This window comes from Lacerta agilis, chromosome 9, assembly GCF_009819535.1.
Source record: "Lacerta agilis isolate rLacAgi1 chromosome 9, rLacAgi1.pri, whole genome shotgun sequence".
Lineage (NCBI taxonomy): Eukaryota > Metazoa > Chordata > Lepidosauria > Squamata > Lacertidae > Lacerta > Lacerta agilis.
The window spans coordinates 68,708,083-68,728,862 of NC_046320.1; the positions used below are offsets into that span (position 1 = coordinate 68,708,083).

A 20,780-nucleotide genomic window follows, 5' to 3' on the forward strand; every position below is an offset into this window, starting at 1 on the left:
CTCGCAGAATGTCCCAGGTTGATGCAATCTTTATTTATTTGGATCATTTCTATACTGCTCCACCAACAGACAGTACTGGGCTTAGAGAGCACGAGAAGCCAGCAGGAACTCCCACCAGTCTCCCCCAGCTTGGGCAGAGGTCAGGGATGATGGGAGTTGTAGTCCAACAACATTTGCCGAGTGTCAGGTCGGCCGCCACTGGCTTTGGAGAGCCACCTGCCTGATCCCATGTGTTCATGTACACTTGCACCGAGGGCACTCTCTCGCACACATTATACTGTCCTGTAAAATATACTGAATCCATGAAATATGGCTGGTGCTGCAGCTGCTGTCTTGTTGGGGGTGGGGGTTGAGAGACTAAGGGGAAGGCTGCCTGCCCGTGCGGGACGTGAAGAACAAGGGGGGGGGGAGGTCTGTAGCTCAGTGGCAAAGAATCCATAGGCATGCAGAAGGTCCTAAGTACAACCCCCAGCGTCTGAAGGTGGGGCTGGAAGACCCTTACCTGAAACCCTGGAGAGCTGCTGCCAGTCTGTGCAGACAATACTAACTAGACCAGAGGCCTTACTCCTGTGTGTGTGTGTTTCTCAGCTCTGTGCAAGCCTTAAGCGCCCAAATTTCCCATGCCAATGCTGCTTGGCATTAGTCAATGTCTATGCAATTGTCTAGTTTTCTCTCTCTCTATATGTGTCATACCTTGGAAATCAAACACAATCCATTCCGGAAGTCCGTTCGACTTCCAAAATGTTTGAAAACCAAATCGCGGCTTCTGATTGGCTGCAGGAAGCTCCTGCAGCCAATCAGAAGCCGTGGAAGCCCCGTCGGACGTTCGGGTTCCAAAAGAACATTTTCTAACTGGAACAATCACTTCCGGGTTTGCGTCATTCAGGAGCCAAAACGTTCCAGGGTGTTTGGGATCCAAGGTATGCCTGTATAATATATATGTGGGTGGGTGTGCAGCCACCCACATATGAAATTTAAGGTGTCTTGCTGGTGAGACTAGGCTAGAGGCCCGCTGCGGCACAGAGGCGAAGACTGAGCTGAGAGCAGGAAGTGCCCAATACAATCACACCTCGCTCCTAAACCCGCCAGACGATTTCACGCAACCCACTCTTTCTCAGCCTCACCCCGCCCCCATTTGCAACCTGAGATTAAGAAGGATCTTCTTTTGCAGGGTTGCAGATGCGAAGGGTATTACGAAACCTCTGTAACTGCATGCATTTATATAACTCGATGAAGAAACGGTGCCCTGAATATTCTCCTGCGCGCTTGCTCTCTCCCCCTGATCCCTTTTATCTTGTGCGTCATTTCTATTAAGATTGTGAGCCTGCGTGTCGCTTTTCAATCAAACACCTAAATAAAACAAACCTAAGGCGTTGTACAAAGAACAACAGCAGCAGCAACAACCCTTTTCTAGTGTCTCCCAACTTATAAAATGCTGGCCTGGCTGTACGCGCACCAAGTTTTTGAAGAAGCAACTGGAACCTGGACCAGGACAAAGGGAGCCTGTGTAGTCCAACCTCTTGGTCTTACGATCGAGAGCCAGAGCCCTGCGGGAAGGCCCACAAACAGGACCCGGGTGCAACAGAACTCTCCGTGCTTCTGCATCTTCCACTTGTGATTCTCACCAGTGGGTGCTCCAGAGCGGTGGCAGAGCGTAGCCACTGGAACTAGTAGCTAGCATCTGACCCAGGCTCTGCGTTCATCCTCTGAGTCCCTCCTTCGTATGCCTCCTCCGCGAGAGGTCCGGAGGGGGGCAACACAAGAACAGGGCCTTCTCTGCAGTGGCTCCCCGTTTGTGAGATGCTCTCCCCAGGGAGGCTCGCCTGGCGCCATCATTATATATCTTCAGGTGCCAGGCGAAAACGTTCCTCTTTAACCAGACCTTGGGCTGATTAATATTCTACAGCCTTTTAAATGTGTTTGTGGGAGGGGGGGCTAATTTTTGTTGTTGTTTCTGTTTTAACTATCTGTGCTTTTACCTTGTGAACTGCCCTGAAATCTTATGATGAAGGGCGGCAAATAATCACAATCATAATCATGATTTGTCCAATCTTCTTTCGAAGCCATCCAAGTTGGGGACCATCACCAATCAAAACTAGGGCGCATATCGCAGTGCAATCACATCTTAGGGACGCATTTGACTTGCACAATGTCAACCATGTGCAGTTGGAAGGCCGGGTGGCTGAAAGTGCGCAAGTTAAATCCAAGCTAGGGAAAAAGCTTAAAGGCTCAGCCTCCCGGCTCTGGGATGCTCTTGCAAGGCCAACTGAGTTCTTGTGTGAGCATCCCTGACCTTCAGGAGCCGGCATGCTGAGCAGGTCTCCCCACCGATCACCCCACAAGCAAGGCAGAGAGCTTAAAAGCTTTGCGTCAGCAGCAAGGGGCACTTTTTATCTCCCCCACCCCCTCGCCTGCTAGCCAAGGGTTTGGGTCTACGCAATTTCCATCGATACATGGAATCCTTGGAACTGAACCCCTGTGTAAGATGCATTGTAGATTTATATTTTTTTCCTTTTCTCCGGAAAGATTCCTGTTGGCCTACCGGCATGTCCCAAGCATCCCCCTCTCTGGTGGTTTATTATCTGATGTCTTTGCACCAGGTCCCCACATGGGACATTTCTGAATTCAAACCCCAATCCTTTCGCCCCGCGGCAGAGCCCACCTGCTTCTCCTCCTCCAGGCGCAGTCGCTCGTCCTCTTTGCGCCGCTCCTCCTCTCGCTTCTGCTCGAGCTTCTTCCGTTCCTCCCGCTCCGCGTCTTCGGCCTTTGGAAATTGGGGAGCGGGGAGAAAAAAGCGAGTGTGATTCTCTGGCAAGTTTGCAGGCTAAGTGCATCTACCTGTTACCCAACCACCTAACCCACGTACACACACACACACGTACGTACGTAGGGCATGTGACCCAAGTACATCAGACAGGAGTGGGGAGGGAGCGTTTCTCAGCACAAGGGCCAGATTCCCTTCTGAGCAACCTCCCAAGGGCCGCATTCCATCGGTGGGCGGGGCCAGAGGCAAAAGGAGGCGGAGCCGCAAATGTAAATGTGACCTTTGTGCAGAAGGCTAGTCTGTAGGCACACTCACACACCCTCCTCCAGCCTCCATCCCAGCAAGAGACACATTCCAGGCAGGCAAAGCCACTTGGTGAGATGAGAAGGGCTTGTGATATATGTGTGTGTGTGTGGCTTTGAAGGGCCAGGGGAGAAGGTCTGGGGGTCTACGCCCAGCCCTTGCTTCTCCAACCTTGACCAAAAGATCATCTCCCCCCATATCAACCTTCTCAGTTAGTTCTTGTAATCAGAAATCCCTCTTAGTGGAGCCACCTCTGGGTGCTGCCTAGGTGTTGGCCCACTCCGGGGCCTTCTCAGTCGTGGCCCCGTCCCCTTGGCGAAGCACCTCTGCCCCACTCTTTATTTAATTTTATTTTTTGCATTTATATCCCTCCTTTCCTCCAAGGAGCTCAAAGTTGGCACACATGGCTCTCTTTCTCCCCATTTCATCCTCAGAACAAGGCAGGAGAGGCTGAAAGACTGTCGCTGGCCCAAAGGCAGTTTTTTTTCCCCTTTGTAACATGGGCTAATTTCTGCATACACTCATTTCCTTTCATTTCCAGGGGAAATAAGACTTGGTGCTGACCATCAGACAAGGGCTCTTCCCACCCGCCTTGCCTTCAGAACGGAGTTGCTGCCATGGGCATTGTGTCTCTGTGTCTTTTATGAACTGAGTGGAAGACTATGAGTCATGGAGGTGGGGAGAGAGAGCATGTGAATTCAGCAGTGCTTTGTTCGTTTTTGGTTGCTAGTTTGCTAATGTTGCAAACACTGTTTCATGGGTTGTGCTGTGGTGCTTTGCAAGTCTTATAATATGACTTTTGCTGTGGTTGTGCTCTTCAGCTTATTTTTTTTCAGTTGTCTTGTTAATGGCGTTTTAGAGAAAGTGATTGTTTTACTGGTGTCCCGTAATGGTTTTACTGAGGATTTGTTAATAATTCTAGATGACATGTTGGAACTGTGATGTCCTATTAGGCTATTGTTATTCATTGTTTGTGGCACACTTTGTGACTTGCGTTGAGTGAAAAGCGACATAGAAATTAATACATCTGAAGGCAGCCCTGTATGGGGAAGTTTTCCATGTTTAATGTTTTATGGTGCTTTCATATTTTGCTGGAAGCCGCCCAGAGTGGCTGGGGCAACCCAATCAGATGGGCAGTATATAATAAGAATAAGAATAAGAATAAGAATAAGAAGAAGAAGAAGAAGAAGAAGAATTTACCGGTACTAGCCCAGAGATGGAAGGAAGAGACAACCCTGACCAGAGAAGAATGTCAAAATCAAGTTGGTGGGACTATGCCGAAATGGCAAAATTAACTGGGAAGCTCAGAAATCAAGAAGACAAGAAATTTATAAAAGAACGAGAAATGTTTATAATGTATATACAAAATCACTGCAAACAGATCAAAACATTAGCAGGATTTAAAACACACTTGTAATGTAACAGAATGTATAGATAATCTAGGAAGATGAAAAATTGGAGAAGTATTGATATGCAGTTGAAAACAGAATCAATAGGACCCATGGAAGGGATGGGGGGAAAGTCAGGAGATTCAGAGTAATCTCGATATTTGGATTTTGTACTGTTTTGTGTTGTATGTTTATATTTTGGAAAATCAAATAAAAATTTATTTATTTCAAAACAACAACAACAGCAACAACAACAACAATAAATGAAATGAAATGAAACACACTCACAAACCTCTTTCTATCCCCCATCCTGACAAGTATCACATTCCAGCCAGGCAAAAAGGGTTGGGGTGCAAATAAAGGCTTGCGAGGTGTACGCCTTGTTGGCTGCGTTTGGCCTGCAAGCCTGAAGTTCCTTATCCCTGCGTTGCAAACTTTGGAGAACACTCACCTCCCGCTGAGCCTTCCTGGCTTGTTTCTCCTCTAGCTTCCGCTGTTTCTTTGCTCCAACCTTCCCAGAAAACTGAGATTCAGTTGCTTCGGCCCCATCGTTCTCCTCTGCATAAGGATATTAAATGATTAAGAAGAGAAAAAGAAAAAGCAACGAGAGAGAGAGAGAGAGAGAGAGAGAGAGCCCATTATCAAAGGGATCGCACAACAGGGGGCCAACCTTGGCTGGCTTCCACCTGTCTTTCAGGAAACTTCTTAAGTCTTTCCTGGGGGCTGGGATGTGATGCTACTCGTGTGCAAAGGATTCTGACTTTAGGCTATTTATATAGGATAGTTATAAATTGTTCATCTGTTTCGCTGAATATTTATTGCCGGCTCCTGAGAGAACCTTTTGAGTCAGTTGGAGGGGAATCTATCTTAGCACAAAAAATATTGGCGTTAGGGCTGGGCGATACCAGGTTTTTGACATCATGATATATCACCAGCTAAACAATTGCAAACAATACCAATATGGCATGATGTCTGAAATAAGGATGGAGCTATGCAGAGGCCTTGGCTGGCTTGGATTACTGCAATGCGCTCAACGTGGGGCTACCTTTGAAGGTGACCCGGAAACTACAACTAATCCAGAATGCGGCAGCCAGACTGGTGACTGGGAGTGGCCGCCGGGACCACGTAACACCGGTCCTGAGAGACCTACATTGGCTCCCAGTACGTTTCCGAGCACAATTCAAAGTGTTGACCTTTCAAGCCCTAAACGGCCTCGGTCCCCGTATATCTGAAGGAGCGTCTCCACCCCCATCGTTCAGCCCGGACACTGAGATCCAGCGCCGAGGGCCTTCTGGCGATTCCCTCATTGCGAGAGGTGAGGTTACAGGGAACCAGACAGAGGGCCTTTTCGGTAGTGGCGCCCGCCCTGTGGAACACGCTTCCATCAGATGTCAAAGAAATAAGCAGTTACAGGTGGGTAGCCGTGTTGGTCTGCCATAGTCGAAACAAAATAGAAATTCTTTCCAGTAGCACCTTAAGAGACCAACTGAGTTTGTTCTTGGTATGAGCTTTCGTGTGCATGCAATCTGAAGAAGTGTGCATGCACACGAAAGCTCATACCAAGAACAAACTCAGTTGGTCTCTAAGGTGCTACTGGAAAGAATTTCTAAAGAAATAAGCAGCTATCCTATTTTTAAGAGACATCTGAAGGCAGCCCTGTTTAGGGACGTTTTTAATATCTAACGCTGTATTGTTTTAACATTCGTTTGGGAGCTGCCCAGAGTGGCTGGGGAAGCTCAGCCAGATGGGCGGGGTACAAATAAATTATTATTATTATTATTATTATTATTATTATTATTATTATTATTATTATTATTATTATTTCTGCATAGTGCAAACACATACATCATGATTAGCGATATATTGCAGGGTCAGAAATTATGAAACCCATATCACAATATGGACTTCAAACCGGTTTGGGATACTGATGTATCACCCAACCCTAATCAGATGATGGAAAGAGAGAATGACCTGAATCAGGAGGCAAAGATTCAGGACTCCAAGAAACGATAACTCTTAAACATACTTGGGAATTGGGAAGAGGGAAGCAAGGCTTAGCTGATATCACTCTACTCCTTATCAGTTGTGAGCTGGCTTGTGGAGTGGGAGGCCTGGAAAAGAAGGCTGGCTGCATTGGGGGGAGTCTGCACCTGGTTCGTAACCAGGTTGCGGCTTCCCAAACTAGAGGGGTTCATATTCTGAACCCACAGTTCTGAAATATGCTTGCATCACTATGGGAAACCTGCCCTGTTGCGACGACTACGTGCGTGCAATGAGCCTGGTTCTGTGTTCTTGTTTCTGTTCAGAGATTCTGGCCATTGCAACACAAGAAGAAGAAGAGTTTGGATTTGATATCCCACTTTATCACTACCCGAAGGAGTCTCAAGGCCAAAGGAGACCCTAAGGCAATGTGTGGCTTTAACTGTGTGTGTGTTGGGGTATGTGTTGGGGTGTGTGTGTGTGTGTTTGCTCCTGAATGAAGGGTGCATTCAAGTGTGATCCTAACTCCTGCAGGGTCCGTGTGCGAGGGACTCTCACTCTTACTGTTGCCACTCTCATCAGATGACCCCACAACACAATCCAAAAGTTAGGCTGCCACTTACTCCCAAATGAGATCTTGGTGTAACACTAAACTGTGGTTTAACACCCACAAGCCTCCTCTGTCCTCTCCTCACCTCCCACAGAACAGCTGCGACGAGGAGGATGGAAGCGCCTGCTTCCATTTTCAACTAACCAATGTTTGCTACATCCGAACCAGGATATCTGAAGTTAAGCTATGGTTTATCCAGCTGCAAACCATGGTTTACGCAAGGTTCAAAGTTTGACAAGCTGCTGACACTAGGGAAATATGTGTGTGTGTGTGTGCGTGTGTGTGTGTGTGTATTTCTTCCTGAATGAAGGGTTCATCCAACTGTGATCCTGACTCTTGCTGCGAGGAGGAGGATGGAACAGTGGGGGAAGGGAAGGGAAAAAGGAAGATTAGAAATGGATAGAAGAGGGGTGGGGTAAAGAAGGAAAGTGTAAAGGGAATGGATTTAAAAAGGCTGACCACGGATTTCTGAAACCAGAGGGGAAAAGATGTGTATGTAATAGAAGAGTTATATTGATTTTGGTTAAGATAAGATTTAATAATAATAGATGTGCTGGAATCAGAGGATATATCGGCTTCAGCATTAGAGGTTAAATAAAGAGAGGATATAAGAGGTTGTTTAGGTAATATGCTATATAGTTTGTTAGAATAGGTTAAAAATTGAGGTATGGATGTAAGATTTAGTTTATGTGTGTTAAACAAGATTTTACAATGTTACAAAGTTACTGAAAGAAGATTAGAAATAAAAACGCAGAAGAGAGGAGGTGAGGAAGTCCATTAATTAAGTTCAGAAATAAGTTTAAGACAGTTAAGTTGATGTTTTTATTGTAGCTGGATTGTCAGGTAATGTATCTGTTTTCTTTTTTGTTTTGTTTGTATTTCGTATTTTGAATTGTAGTTTATATGTATGTTTGTAGTATTTGTTTTTTTTGTTATCTGTCAAAATACCAATAAATTCTTTATAAAAAAAAAAGGAAGCACCTGCTTCCATTTTCAGCTAACCAAAGTTTGCTACATCTGAACCAGGATCTGAAGTTAGTTTTAACCATGGTTTATCCAGCTGCAAACCATGGTTTAAGCAAGGTTCAAAGTTTGACAAGCTGCTGTCAAGTGACCGGGGTGTGTGTGTGTGTGTGTGAAGCTTCCAGTCTCCTTGTTGCAACTGCAAGGGAGGAGTGTACAAGCCCAGAGCTAATTTATGTAGCACGGAATTGCAGGTGGGAATGTGAACTTTCAGATTTTGTGGATTCAAACTCCCATCAGGCCCAGCAGGCATGGTCAATGACCAAGGATGATGGAAACTGCACTCCAAAAATATCAGGAGAGACACAGGTTTCCCATACATGCATTATTATTATTATTATTATTATTATTATTATTATTATTATTATTATTATTATTTTATTTATACCCCTCCCATCTGGCTGGGTTTCCTCAGCCACTCTGGGCGGCTCCCAACAGAACACTAAAGACAGAATCAAACTTCAAACATTAAAAACTTCCCTAAACAACTGTTCCTTATGAACTAGGTCAAAATATTTTTTTTACTTTGCGACGTATCTGACAGTATCAAGCAGCCACGGTCAAAAAGCAGGGAGCCAACTTATGGCATTGCCCTGGTCAGTGGACAAGTGACTCAAGCCTAATGCAGCATCGACTCAATCCCCGATAGTGAGCTCCTTCACTGAACTGAACTGAAAGATTCAACACAAGCAGCGCCGTGCCTCCGAGATTACTTCAATGGGTTTGGTAATTTGACAGAAATTATAAGCAGCCTGGCCTGAAAACATCAAAAGCACTTTTTTCTTATTTCATTCTTTTTGAAATGCCTTCACACTTCAAAGAGATCCACCCCAAGTTGAAAAGTTCAGAGCTGTCAATTTGCCATCTGTGCGCCGCTAAAACGCAATCGTGAATTCAGCAGGCACACGGTTCGTGCAGATCAAAGACGAGGCTCTGCCACTTTCAAAGTGGAAAAAGCACAGTCCCCTTTCAAAGAGGGAAGGCAGCCGGGGCTCGCAGGCTTTTTTATGTGCTACCAATTTCACAGCAAACAAAGCACCTTCCATTCTAGCGGTTGTGCAAGTTCCCACCAATGGAATTGTTGCGAGGCAAACTGGGTGGACTTCTCAGTGTGGAGTTATCAACATAACCTATGGCTCCTGATCTACCTTAACACACGGCTCCCTCCCCATGGCACTTCTCTCACCAACTCTATGTATATGCTGGGTGCCACCATCTTAAAGCTATGGTTTTCCCAGTAGTAATGTATGGAAGTGAGAGCTGGACCATAAGGAAGTCTGATCGCCGAAGAATTGATGCTTTTGGATTATGGTGCTGGAGGAGACTCTTGAGAGTCCCACGGACTGCAAGAAGATCAAACTCATCCATTCTGAAGGAAATCAGCCCTGAGTGCTCACTGGAAGGACAGATCCTGAAGCTGAGGCTCCAAGACTTTGGCCACCTCATGAGAAGACTCCCTGGGAAACACCCTGGTGTTGGGAAAGATGGAGGGCACAAGGAGAAGGGGATGACAGAGGATGAGATGGTTGGACAGTGTTCTCGAAGCGACTAGCATGAGTTTGGCCAAACCGTGGGAGGCAGTGGAAGACAGGAGTGCCTGGCATGCTCTGGTCCATGGGGTCACGAAGAGCCGGGACACGATTAAACGACTAAACAACAACAACCATCTCCCATCTCTGGAGCAGGGAAATCTTTTTTTCCAGCCCCAGGGCCGCAATTCCATTGGAGGAACATTCTGGGGGCCGCATGGCAGGGTGGGGAAAGGAATGTAAAATGTACCTTTCTACAGTAGGCTATTTTGAACACATTTACCCATGCACCCTCTCTATCTTCCACCCAGAGAAACAAGAAGCATGGCCAGGACTCAAGGGCACTTTCCAGCCAGGCAAAAACACTCGAGGAGGATGTGAGGCAAAGCAGGTGAGGGGGCGTGGCCTGGGGAAGAGGGTGTGGCTGAGGCATGTGGCCTGGAGAGAACTGCAAGAGCTAAACACAGAGATAGGGAATGTTGTATTTGGCTCCCCAGGACTGAGATTCCCCACCCATTTCCTATCTCCCACACAAACTCCGGCATAGATTATAGCCTGCACTTGTTGTTGTTCAGTCGTTCAGTCGTGTCCGACTCTTCGTGACCCCATGGACCAGAGCACGCCAGGCACGCCTATCCTTCACTGCCTCCCGCAGTTTGGCCAAACTCATGTTAGTAGCTTCGAGAACACTGTCCAACCATCTCATCCTCTGTCGTCCCCTTCTCCTTGTGCCCTCCATCTTTCCCAACATCAGGGTCTTTTCTAGGGAGTCTTCTCTTCTCATGAGGTGGCCAAAGTACTGGAGCCTCAACTTCAGGATCTGTCCTTCTAGTGAGCACTCAGGGCTGATTTCTTTGAGAATGGATAGGTTTGATCTTCTTGCAGTCCATGGGACTCTCAAGAGTCTCCTCCAGCACCATAATTCAAAAGCATCAATTCTTCGGCGATCAGCCTTCTTGATGGTCCAGCTCTCACTTCCGTACATTACTACTGGGAAAACCATAGCTTTAACTATACGGACCTTTGTTGGCAAGGTGATGTCTTTGCTTTTTAAGATGCTGTCTAGGTTTGTCATTGCTTTTCTCCCAAGAAGCAGGCGTCTTCTAATTTCGTGACTGCTGTCACCATCTGCAGTGATCATGGAACCCAAGAAAGTGAAATCTCTCACTGCCTCCATTTCTTCCCCTTCTATTTGCCAGGAGGTGATGGGACCAGTGGCCATGATCTTAGTTTCTTAGTTTCTTAGCCTGCACAGTTGTGGCCAAACCAGAAAATGGCACCAGTGCTATCTGAAAGTTATCTGAAAACTGCCTGTTTTTAGATGATCTATCATGAATCTGGAGGTGATATTCCTAGAATACTGCTATTTGTCAGCTGGCTCAGCTGCTTATGTTTTCCAGATTTAGTGCCGTTTGCAATTTTACTGGCATAGTAAAATAGTGAGCACGTAATGTTGAACCAATCCATGGTTTAGTGTGAACAGCCAAGCATGCGGAGACGCAAGGGTGGAAATTGCAGCCGCTGCCACGCTACCCAGAGCTGAGCCAGGGTTTGGGCTTAGTGTTATGTCCAAACTTGGGTGCATGGCTTGCCTTGCTCCAAGCAAACCGCAAGCCTGCATTTGGATGTTCATGCTAAGCCAAACCATGGCTTTACTCTCAGCAGCATGGCAACAGAAGGGGAAGAGCAAAGCGGCTGCAATTTCTACTGAGTACCCTGAAATTTGCTTGTTCGCACTTGGTCACAGTTTGACTTAGCATCCAAACTGGATCACTGCACTTCTAGTGTTTTTTAACTGCAGTGGTGCATTGTCTCGGATGCTCAAAAAGTGGGGTGTTAATGCTATAAATATGGGATGCGGGTGGCGCTGTGGGTTAAACCACAGAGCCTAGGGCTTGCTGATCAGAAGGTTGGCAATTCGAATCCCCAAGATAGGGTGAGCTCCTGTTGCTCGGTCCCTGCTCCTGCCCACCTAGCAGTTCGAAAGCACGTCAAAGTGCAAGTAGATAAATAGGTACCGCTCCAGCGGGAAGGTAAACGGCGTTTCCGTGCGCTGCTCTGGTTCGCCAGAAGCGGCTTAGTCATGCTGGCCACATGACCCGGAAGCTGTACGCCGGCTCCCTCGGCCAGTAACGCGAGATGAGTGCCGCAACTGAAGAGTCGGACACGACTGGACCTAATGGTCAGGGGTCCTCCCTTTACATTTAAAGCTATAAATAAACAGACATTTGTGAAGCAAGCACATGGGTCCTAGTTGACCACTGTAGATGGAGATGGGATGCCATTGGCCTGATTCAACGCTCCTTGAATAGCCAAAAACTAATCCGACAAGGAGAAGCTGCTTGCCATCGGTTACCTTCTGCCGCATCCTCTGCCTGCTGCGAGCGTCTCTGCACCAGCACCCTGTTGCCCAGGTTCCTCCGACGTCGGGGCATCCCCTCTCCCCGCTCGCTGGTGTAGGGTTGAGGCCTGCCAGCTGCAACAACGGCGGCCACATTCTGCTGCTCCTCCTCATCACCTAGAGAAAGGGGACATCTTTGATTGTGTCTCAACCATAGCTAGCTTATTCAGAACCGAGTCTTTTGCTTCGGTACCATTACTAAGGAATTTATGTGCAAAATGCTTCTGAAAAGCATGGAGTCAAATGTGTACTGAACTCATGGCTCAATGGCACCACCCACAGGGCACACGGCTCAATCCTATGCATGTCTACTTAGAAGCAAGTCCCATTGAGTTCAGGCGACTGTGTGAGTAGCAGGGGTGGGGGATCCTGTGGCCAGATGTTGCAGAACGACTGCACCCAACGTCATCAAGGCTATGCGCTCTATGTGGGGCTACCTTTGAAGGTGACCCGGAAACTGCAATTAATCCAGAATGCGGCAGCTAGACTGGTGACTGGGAGGGGCCGCCGGGACCACATAACACCGGTCCTGAGAGATCTACATTGGCTCCCAGTATGTTTCTGAGCACAATTCAAAGTGTTGGTGCTGAACTTTAAAGCCCTAAACGGCCTCGGTCCTGTATACCTGAAGGAGCGTCTCCAGCCCCATCATTCAGCCCGGACACTGAGATCCAGCGCCGAGGGCCTTCTGTCGGTTCCCTCACTGCGAGAAGCAAAACTACAGGGAACCAGGCAGAGGGCCTTCTCGGTAGTGGCGCCCGCCCTGTGGAACGCCCTCCCATTAGAAGTCAAGGGAATAAACAACTACCTGACATTCAGAAAATTCCTGAAGGCAGCCCTGTTTAGGGAAGTTTTAAAACTGTGGTATTTTAAATGTATTTTAATGTTTGGTGGAAGCCGCCCAGAGTGGCTGGGGAGACCCAGCCAGATGGGCGGGGTACAAATAAATTATTATTATTATTATTATTATTATTATTATTATTATTATTATTATTATTATTATTATTATTATTATCAGCCTTGCTGGCTGGGGCTGATGGGAACTGGGAGTCCAACAACCTCACGGGGGGGGGGGGGGTTAAACAGGTTCATCTCTTCTGCTGTATAGGATTGCAACCCAAATGCCCCAGAAAGTATTGCTCAGCAGGGATCGAGAAGGCGATGCATCTGAAAACCTGATTTCCCCTGCTAGCTGCAACTCTACAGACACGAAAACCAACGGCAGAGCTGAAATGTTAAGTATTTGGTACTGGCTTCAAATTAAGCTGGGGATTTTGAAATACGCCCTGAGGTTTCTCAGAGTTTTATGCTATAGGAGAAACTCAGCATATCCCAAGGAGCAAATTGCAACAGTGCTTTCAGACCTAGGGTGGTATTTTGTGTGTTTTTTTCCGTGAGTGCAAGGACTTCCATTAATGCAGCGGGACTCCCCCCGCCCCCAAGCTTCTCCCTGCACTCTGCACTTTCTCAGAATCTGTTGGGGAAGCCCCCAAAACAGATTTTGGGGGAACACAGGGAGAAAAGAGGGGGGGGCAGTTCTGGCCTGCAGCCAAAAGTCCTTGCACTGATGGAAGCAGCACGATGAATCATGCCTCTACTTACTGGGATAAAATGTGCAAGACACTTTGAACCGGCCGTGGGTCTTGCCTGCCTCATCTCTTGTGAGGAGTACCAATAAAGGAGTGCTGCAATCAGGTGGTTTTTTTTTTTTTTAGACTAATGAATTAAGGTTCTTAAGGGGAGAGGAGGGGGCCTCTTTTAGGCAGCAGCATGCATTACTTTGCTTATTTCAAAACGTGCGACAGGAATTCCTGTTGCAGTACATCAATGACTGCGTGGGTCTGAGGAACTGGAAAATGTCGAAACAAAATACCAATAATAAAAGATTCTTTCCAGTAGCACCTTAGAGACCAACTAAGTTTGTTCTTGGTATGAGCTTTCGTGTACAGGCACACTTCTTCAGATACAAGGAAAATGCTTTTCTCCTTGTGCCCTGAATGATCAGCCACACAAAAGTTCATCTGAGTAAAGTAATGGTTTCTACAGCTAACTGGACTCTGGGGTTAGAATTAGTATATACATAAATATTAGGCACTTCAGCTGTAATTCTAAATTCAGCCTGTTATGCCTGCACTTAAATTCAACATCTAAAGTTCATCTAATTGCAGTGGCTCCCTGTTTCTGGAATACTTGCTTTATACCTTCAACTACAGATCTTCCGGTGCCTGGCAAAAGCATTCCTCTTCTCTCAGGCCTCTGGCTGATTAAACAACCTATGGTCTTTTAAAATGTGTGGGTGGGGGTGTTTTGTTTGTTTGTTTGTTACTATGGTATGTGTTTTTATATTGTAAACCACCCTGTAATTAGGAGTACAGTTGCTGTACATTCATTTTAGTTGTCTGTAAAAAAAATAAATCACAATTTTATTACCTAGACGCGTGTAAAAAAAATAAATCATAATTTTATTACCTATTATTTCTGATGTTTTACAATTTGTTGTTCAGTTAATATTCAGCTTTGTTGGCCGCTGGGCACACTATAAATGGACTGATAGTAAAAAAAAAAAAAAAACTACTGCTAGAATCGGATATTAAAATGGAATGAAAATGGTAGCGCAAGAGTGCACTTCCATTGCTCGCACAAAACTACAAAATTATTTATTTAAGAAAATAGTGCTTCACAGATACACACTGCCAGGATGTGGATAAAAGGACCACATGGTTTTTTTACATTTTATTTTGCATGTGCTTCATGGAAATATCCAAATAAGAGCAGCATCATAGCAAGTTTGTTGGCTTGCCGCTGCCCCCACCCCCATCACAAGTGAACTGGCTTTTGAGTTTTACTGAACTCTCCTGCAGCCTTGATGTTAAATCAAAAAGGGGAGAGGGAAGATGCTACTGCCAAGACACATCGCAGTAAGACCCGCCTGCACTATGTAAACAGTGTAAAGATGGCGAGTCAGGAAACAATTCTGCAGAGTGATAAAAGTTAGCTTGTGCCCTGAAAGGTTGCAGCAAGGCATGCTGGGACCAAGAAGCAATGGCCGCAACCCCTTTGAAAAAAATAAATAAAACTTGAATCTGACTCCACCACTAACTAACAGAATTTTTTTTTATTGCAAAATGGGAGATGAAATTTAGACAAAGTCCCATCATTAGGTGACATAAAGTAATCTCACCTGAGCTCTAGGATTCTCTCTCCTGTACAGCTAAGTTTTGTACTTTGTCCAGTGCAGAAAAAGGTAGGTAGCCGTGTTGGTCTGCCATAGTCAAAACAAAATAAAAATTCCTTCCAGTAGCAGCCAACTAAGTTTGTTCTTGGTACAGTATGAGCTTTCGTGTGCATGCATACTTCTGAAGAAGTGTGCATGCACACGAAAGCTCATACAAAGAACAAACTTAGTTGGTCTCTAAGGTGCTACTGGAAGGATTTTTTAAATTTTGTTTCGACATTTTTTTAATTTTTAATTTTGTTTTGTCAGTGCAGAAAAACTTTGGCTGAAGCAGACACAAATGCATGCAGTAGTTTTGGCTACTGGGGGGGGGGGATCATAACAGGAACCTTATCATGAATTTTGTTTATAACACCCCATTAGGAACTGCCCTGACATCTATGGATGAAGGGAGGAAGACAAATTTTAATAATAATAATAATGGCAGATTGTAAACAAACAAACAAACAAACAGGACCAACTAAAACTACAAAGCAGCAAGCTAGCTTATGAATTTCACAGAACTCTTTCTCGGCCTCAGTGCTGAACCAAATAAAGAACTTTGTGTGGCTTGATATATATATATATCTTATCTTATTTTTGTTTCCAATGGGAGGGTCTCTTTGTTAACGGGAGGGGGCACAGGAACACAGGAAGCTGCCTTGAGCCAATTGGCACATTTAGGTTAGTACTGCCTACACTGATTGGCAGCTGCAGGCAAGGGACGACCCCGAACCGACCAGGAGATGCCAGGGATTGAGTTTTCTGCACCCAGATCAAATGCTCTGTGCTCTATCCCCTGCCCCAGAGTTATATGCCTAGTGTAAAAGAGGCAACACGTAGACCGGTGAAGGATGGGCACAATTGTGTCTTTATAATTTGCAGCGAAATAATAATGGCTGTACAATCTGAGTAACTAAATACATCCGGTGAGACACTTCATATCCGTATGAACACTGCTCCAGAGAAGATGTATGTACATTAAGTGATATACTGAAGAAGACCATGTCAAAAGAGTGTATTTATCCGGAACACTGTCTCACCGGATGTATTTAGTTACTCATTCTGCACAGCTATTATTATTTTGCTCCAAATTATAAAGACATAATTGTGCCCATCATTCATCGGTCTACGTGTCGCCTCTTTTACACTAGGCTTGAAGTTTGCAACATAACCCACAAGTGTAAAGCAGAAGTGTCCAAGACACACAAGAGTTGTGCAATTGTGAAGTTATCTCCCCCCCCCCCCTGCTTCACCACATCCTGCAACACCTCAGATTCAAATACCCAACTCAGCCCTCCTCGGCTTGCAAAATGTCAGGTCTGCTGACGTGGATGGCTGAGACGTCATTAATGATGTGCCGTGAAGTGCCACGCAGAAGGGATGTCAGATGTATATTAACTCCCGCAGAAAGGACCAGAAGTCTCTTCTGGCTTCTGTGTGCCCCCCCCCCCAATCTATACGGGGGGCACAGAGTTCAAATACCGGGTGCCTGGTATGGTCACCTCTTGATGGTTCAGGGTGCAATCTCGGGGCAACAGGGGCAGATGCTCTAAACACCTGATGGATGCGCTCTCAAATGCAGCAGAACCCAAAGTGCATGCATGTGTGGATCTAATAAGGGTGGTTATTTTTTAATTCCTGGTGAGCACTGCCAGCACAGCTTAAGCACAGTTAAGACGTGCAGCTGTGATTATATCCACTGCATGCTTATAAGCTACGATGGGGGCACTGTAATACACGCAAGCACAAGCAAAAATTGGGGTGGCAGCCGCAGCCGCCATTTTGCACTGATCTGGATTAAAATGGTTGCACGTGCCAAGGAATCACTCCTTAAATGCTTAATATCGACAATCAGAAGCCTGGGGCCAGGAAAAGTTTCCCCATCTCATTTGTTTGTGCCTCCTCAGACATGTGGTGCTGAAATGACCTCCAGGGTAGCAATGAAGGAAAGGCACTCTGCACATGGTTAGAGGCGCTCTTTCCAGGGGGCAAGAGACACAGGGTATGCATAAAACAGATTCTGGCAAAGCTTACCTAGGTCAGCCAGAAAAATGGGACTGTGGGTCAGTGGTAGAGTAAATGCTTTATCCAAAGAAGCCAGGCTTCTCCAGCTAAGTCCAGGGACAACTCCTGCTCATTATCCAGATTCTGTTGCCAATGTGACACTCTCCAGATGTTACCAGACTCCAAAAGCCCAGTGGCTCCTGGCTAGCAACTAGGGATGGCAGGAGCTCCAGTCTGACATTGGGCAGACACCACATCATCTACTGCTGTAAGGTATCAGACTACTAGGCAGATTTTGTTTTTATCTTGTAATTTTAAACTGTGAAGCACACCGAGATCTTCGGATGATGGTTGGTATACTAATTTAATAAATAATAATAATAATAATAATAATAATAATAATGTAGGGACGTGGGTGGTGTTGTGGGTTAAACCACAGAGCCTAAGGCTTGCCGATCAGAAGGTTGGCGGTTCGAATCCCCACGATGGGGTGAGTTCCCGTTGCTCGGTCCCTACTCCTGCCCACCTAGCAGTTCGAAAGCACGTCAAAAGTGCAAGTAGATAAATAGGTACCGCTCCAGCGGGACGGTAAACGGCATTTCCGTGCGCTGCTCTGGTTCCCCAGAAGCGGCTTTGTCATGCTGGCCACATGACCCGGAAGCTGTACGCCGGCTCCCTCGGCCAGTAAAGTGAGATGAGCGCTGCAACCTCAGAGTCGGACACGACTGGACCTAATGGTCAGGTGTCCCTTTACCTTTACCAATAATGTAACGGGCCGATTCCATCTTGTGTGAGGCACTCTGCGTGTAGGGTTGCCACCTTTGTTCTGGCAAAATGCAGGGGGGGGGGCGAGTGGTGCACAACTTTTTTTTTTTTTTTAATCTGGTGCTGAAGTGACTTCAAAGCAATCCATTACAATCTGTTGCATCCTAACAGGATGGCCCTAACTTGGAAGAAGGAGACCTGAAATGCAGGACAAAACTCATTGATACAGCACACAGCATTTGGAAGCCGAATCAATAGTAATAGTAATAATAATCAGTGCTTTTTCTTCCTGGGGGGGACGCAGGGGTGCACATAGAATAATAGAATCCTAGAGTTGGAAGAGACCACAAGGGCCATCCAGTCCAACCCCCTGCCAAGCAGGAAACACCACCAAAGCATTCCTGACAGATGGCTGTCAAGCCTCCACTTAAAGACCTCCAAAGAAGGAGACTCCACCACACATTTTGCGAATCTAAGTTTGGCCTCACTGAGCGGCTGTATTTCAATATGAGTAGGAAAATGAAAATAACCCCTTTTTTAAAAAAAGAAAAAAGCACTGATAATAATAATTATAATAAGCAGCCACCCATCTGACTGGGTTGCACCAGAAAGCGAAAAGCAGCCTCTGGGGCTGGGGAATGGGTATCAGTCATGAGGTTTGGAGGAAAGGAAGAGGCACTCGGCACATGCTCAGAGGCAGTCTTATTTAGACACCCACCCCAAGGGGACAAAGCTCTTAAAGATGTTGTCAAATATAATATTATATATATTATTTTATACTATATTATTACATAACATCGTAATATAATATAATGAACTATTATGCTTATTAGGACCCCCCTATAGGCTTCTCTTTCCCACAACCTCCCCCCCCGGCTTTCCAAGCAGGTGGGAGATTCCGCGCCCCCCCTTACGAACCACGTAGAGAACTCGCTCCCCCCCCCCGTCCTACCCGCGCGCGCCTGTCCCCTGACGCGGCTGACGAAGACGAGAAGCGCCGCCAGCAGCGCCGCCGCCAAGACGTAAAGCACCGGGTCCATCTTCGCCTCGCAAACTCCGCCCCTTTTGGCCCCGCCCCTCCCTCCGACGGCCAGGGGAGCCCGGCCAATCCAGAGCGAGCCTGGGAGAGGAGAGGTGTTCGGCGCGGCAAGGGAAAGCAAACCACGCCCACTGTTCGGAGAGAGGGGCGGTTCCAGAGCCAACCGCCGACGAAGCGTCCGGGGTGAGGAAGCTGAAGCGCTAAGGGGCGTTCTCCCGCGGCGTAGCCTAGCAACCGGAGAGGACCCCGCCCGGCAGTTGTTATGGCTGGCTAGTGAGGATGCCTGCTTGGAAAGTGGGCTGCGCCAGTTTCCCCTCCTTTTGCTATTGAAAAGCAGGCCAAGACCCTAAATGGACCCCAGCGCCGGCGCTTTCCTGTGACGGTGCCGTTTTATTACCGTGATTTTTAATGTTGCTTTTTAAAGACATGGCCCTTTAAAAAAAAAATGGACCCGAGAAGCTGGTTAAGTAGCTGCCTGCTGAGCAGTGGTTGTGGGGCTGGTTGGGTGTTGCCTCTCCAGGTCTGCCGTGGCTGATGGGAGTTGTAGTCCAAAACACCTGGAGGATGCCCGTGTTTTCCTTGGGGAATATTCCCCCTCCACACACAAATAATAGTGTACCTGCAATTTCCTTGTCTGACCACTAGATGACGCTGCAGTTCCAAAGATGCTCCATAGAAGCTCCATAGAACAATGGTTCCTCTGCAAGTGCGCTAGAAAAGGTGGGGGGGGGGGGCGGAATTGCATATTCTTACAATTCTCAGGGTACCAATATCTTTTGCAAATCTGTTCCTTGCACCGTTGCTTGTAGGTACTCAAAACAAACAGGCACAGCCACTGAAGATTTCAAAGGAATGTCCCATAGAATGGTTTAATCAGCCAAAGGCCTGGTTATAAATAAATCATAGAATCATAGAATCCTTGGCAGCCAATTCCACTGTCAAACAGCTCTTACTGTCAGAAAGTTCTTCCTCATGTTTAGCTGGAATGTGTCCAGAAGAGGGCAACCAAAATGGTCAAAGGCCTGGAAACGATGCCTTATGAGGAACGGCTTAGGGATCTGGGTATGTTCAGCCTGGAGAAGAGAAGGTTAAGGGGTGATATGATAGCCATGTTCAAATATATAAAAGGATGTCATATAGAGGAGGGAGAAAGTTTGTTTTCTGCTGCTCCAGAGAAGCGGACAAAGGGCAATGGATTCAAACTACAAGAAAGAAGATTCCACCTAAACATTAGGAGGAACTTCCTGACAGTAAGAGCTGTTCAACAATTGAAATGACAGGTTTTTCTGAGCACTTGGGGTCAAAAGAATAAAGCAACTGCTGTTGAGACATTTCATTCCGAATCTTTTAGACTGGAATCAGACAGAGGATGACATCAGGTGGGTGTCTTGCCCCCTCCAACATAAATCCTGTCTATGCCCATTCAGGTAGCAGCCCCTCCTTGAAGTAAAATCCTGCTTGTTTTAGAATTGGTATAACCCCCCCCCCCCCGAACCCTTTGTTTGAGGCTGCAGCACTTTTTCTTTCCAGCTCCCCGGATTGCTAGAAGCTGAACCTCTGCTATCTGAGCAAAGAATAAACGGGCAATTCCTGATCAGGTGCCTGTTTACTTCCTGTGCCTCGGAAAATACACGGTTGGGGCCCTTGGTGGGAGATTTCCCCACAATGACAGGATGGGGGTGGTGAGGTCGTGGTTTCATGGGAACATTGGCACGAGCACTAGATTGACCTTGCCTGTGCCACCCAACGCTGCCCAG

General features: G+C 46.6%; 1 protein-coding gene across 1 annotated transcript in view; it reads right to left on the bottom strand.

The window, feature by feature from the left end:
* Positions 1-19,062, bottom strand: part of DDRGK1 (DDRGK domain containing 1) — a 39,418-nt gene extending 20,356 nt beyond the window's left edge. Inside the window, exons 1-4 of the mRNA XM_033161018.1 lie at positions 18,937-19,062; positions 11,954-12,115; positions 4,907-5,013; positions 2,663-2,764 (exon numbers count right to left, since the gene is read on the bottom strand). Coding sequence (XP_033016909.1) covers positions 2,663-2,764; positions 4,907-5,013; positions 11,954-12,115; positions 18,937-19,024 — 459 coding nt within the window. The 5' untranslated portion in view covers positions 19,025-19,062. The remainder of the gene's footprint in view (positions 1-2,662; positions 2,765-4,906; positions 5,014-11,953; positions 12,116-18,936) is intronic.
* Positions 19,063-20,780: the final 1,718 nt, after the last annotated feature.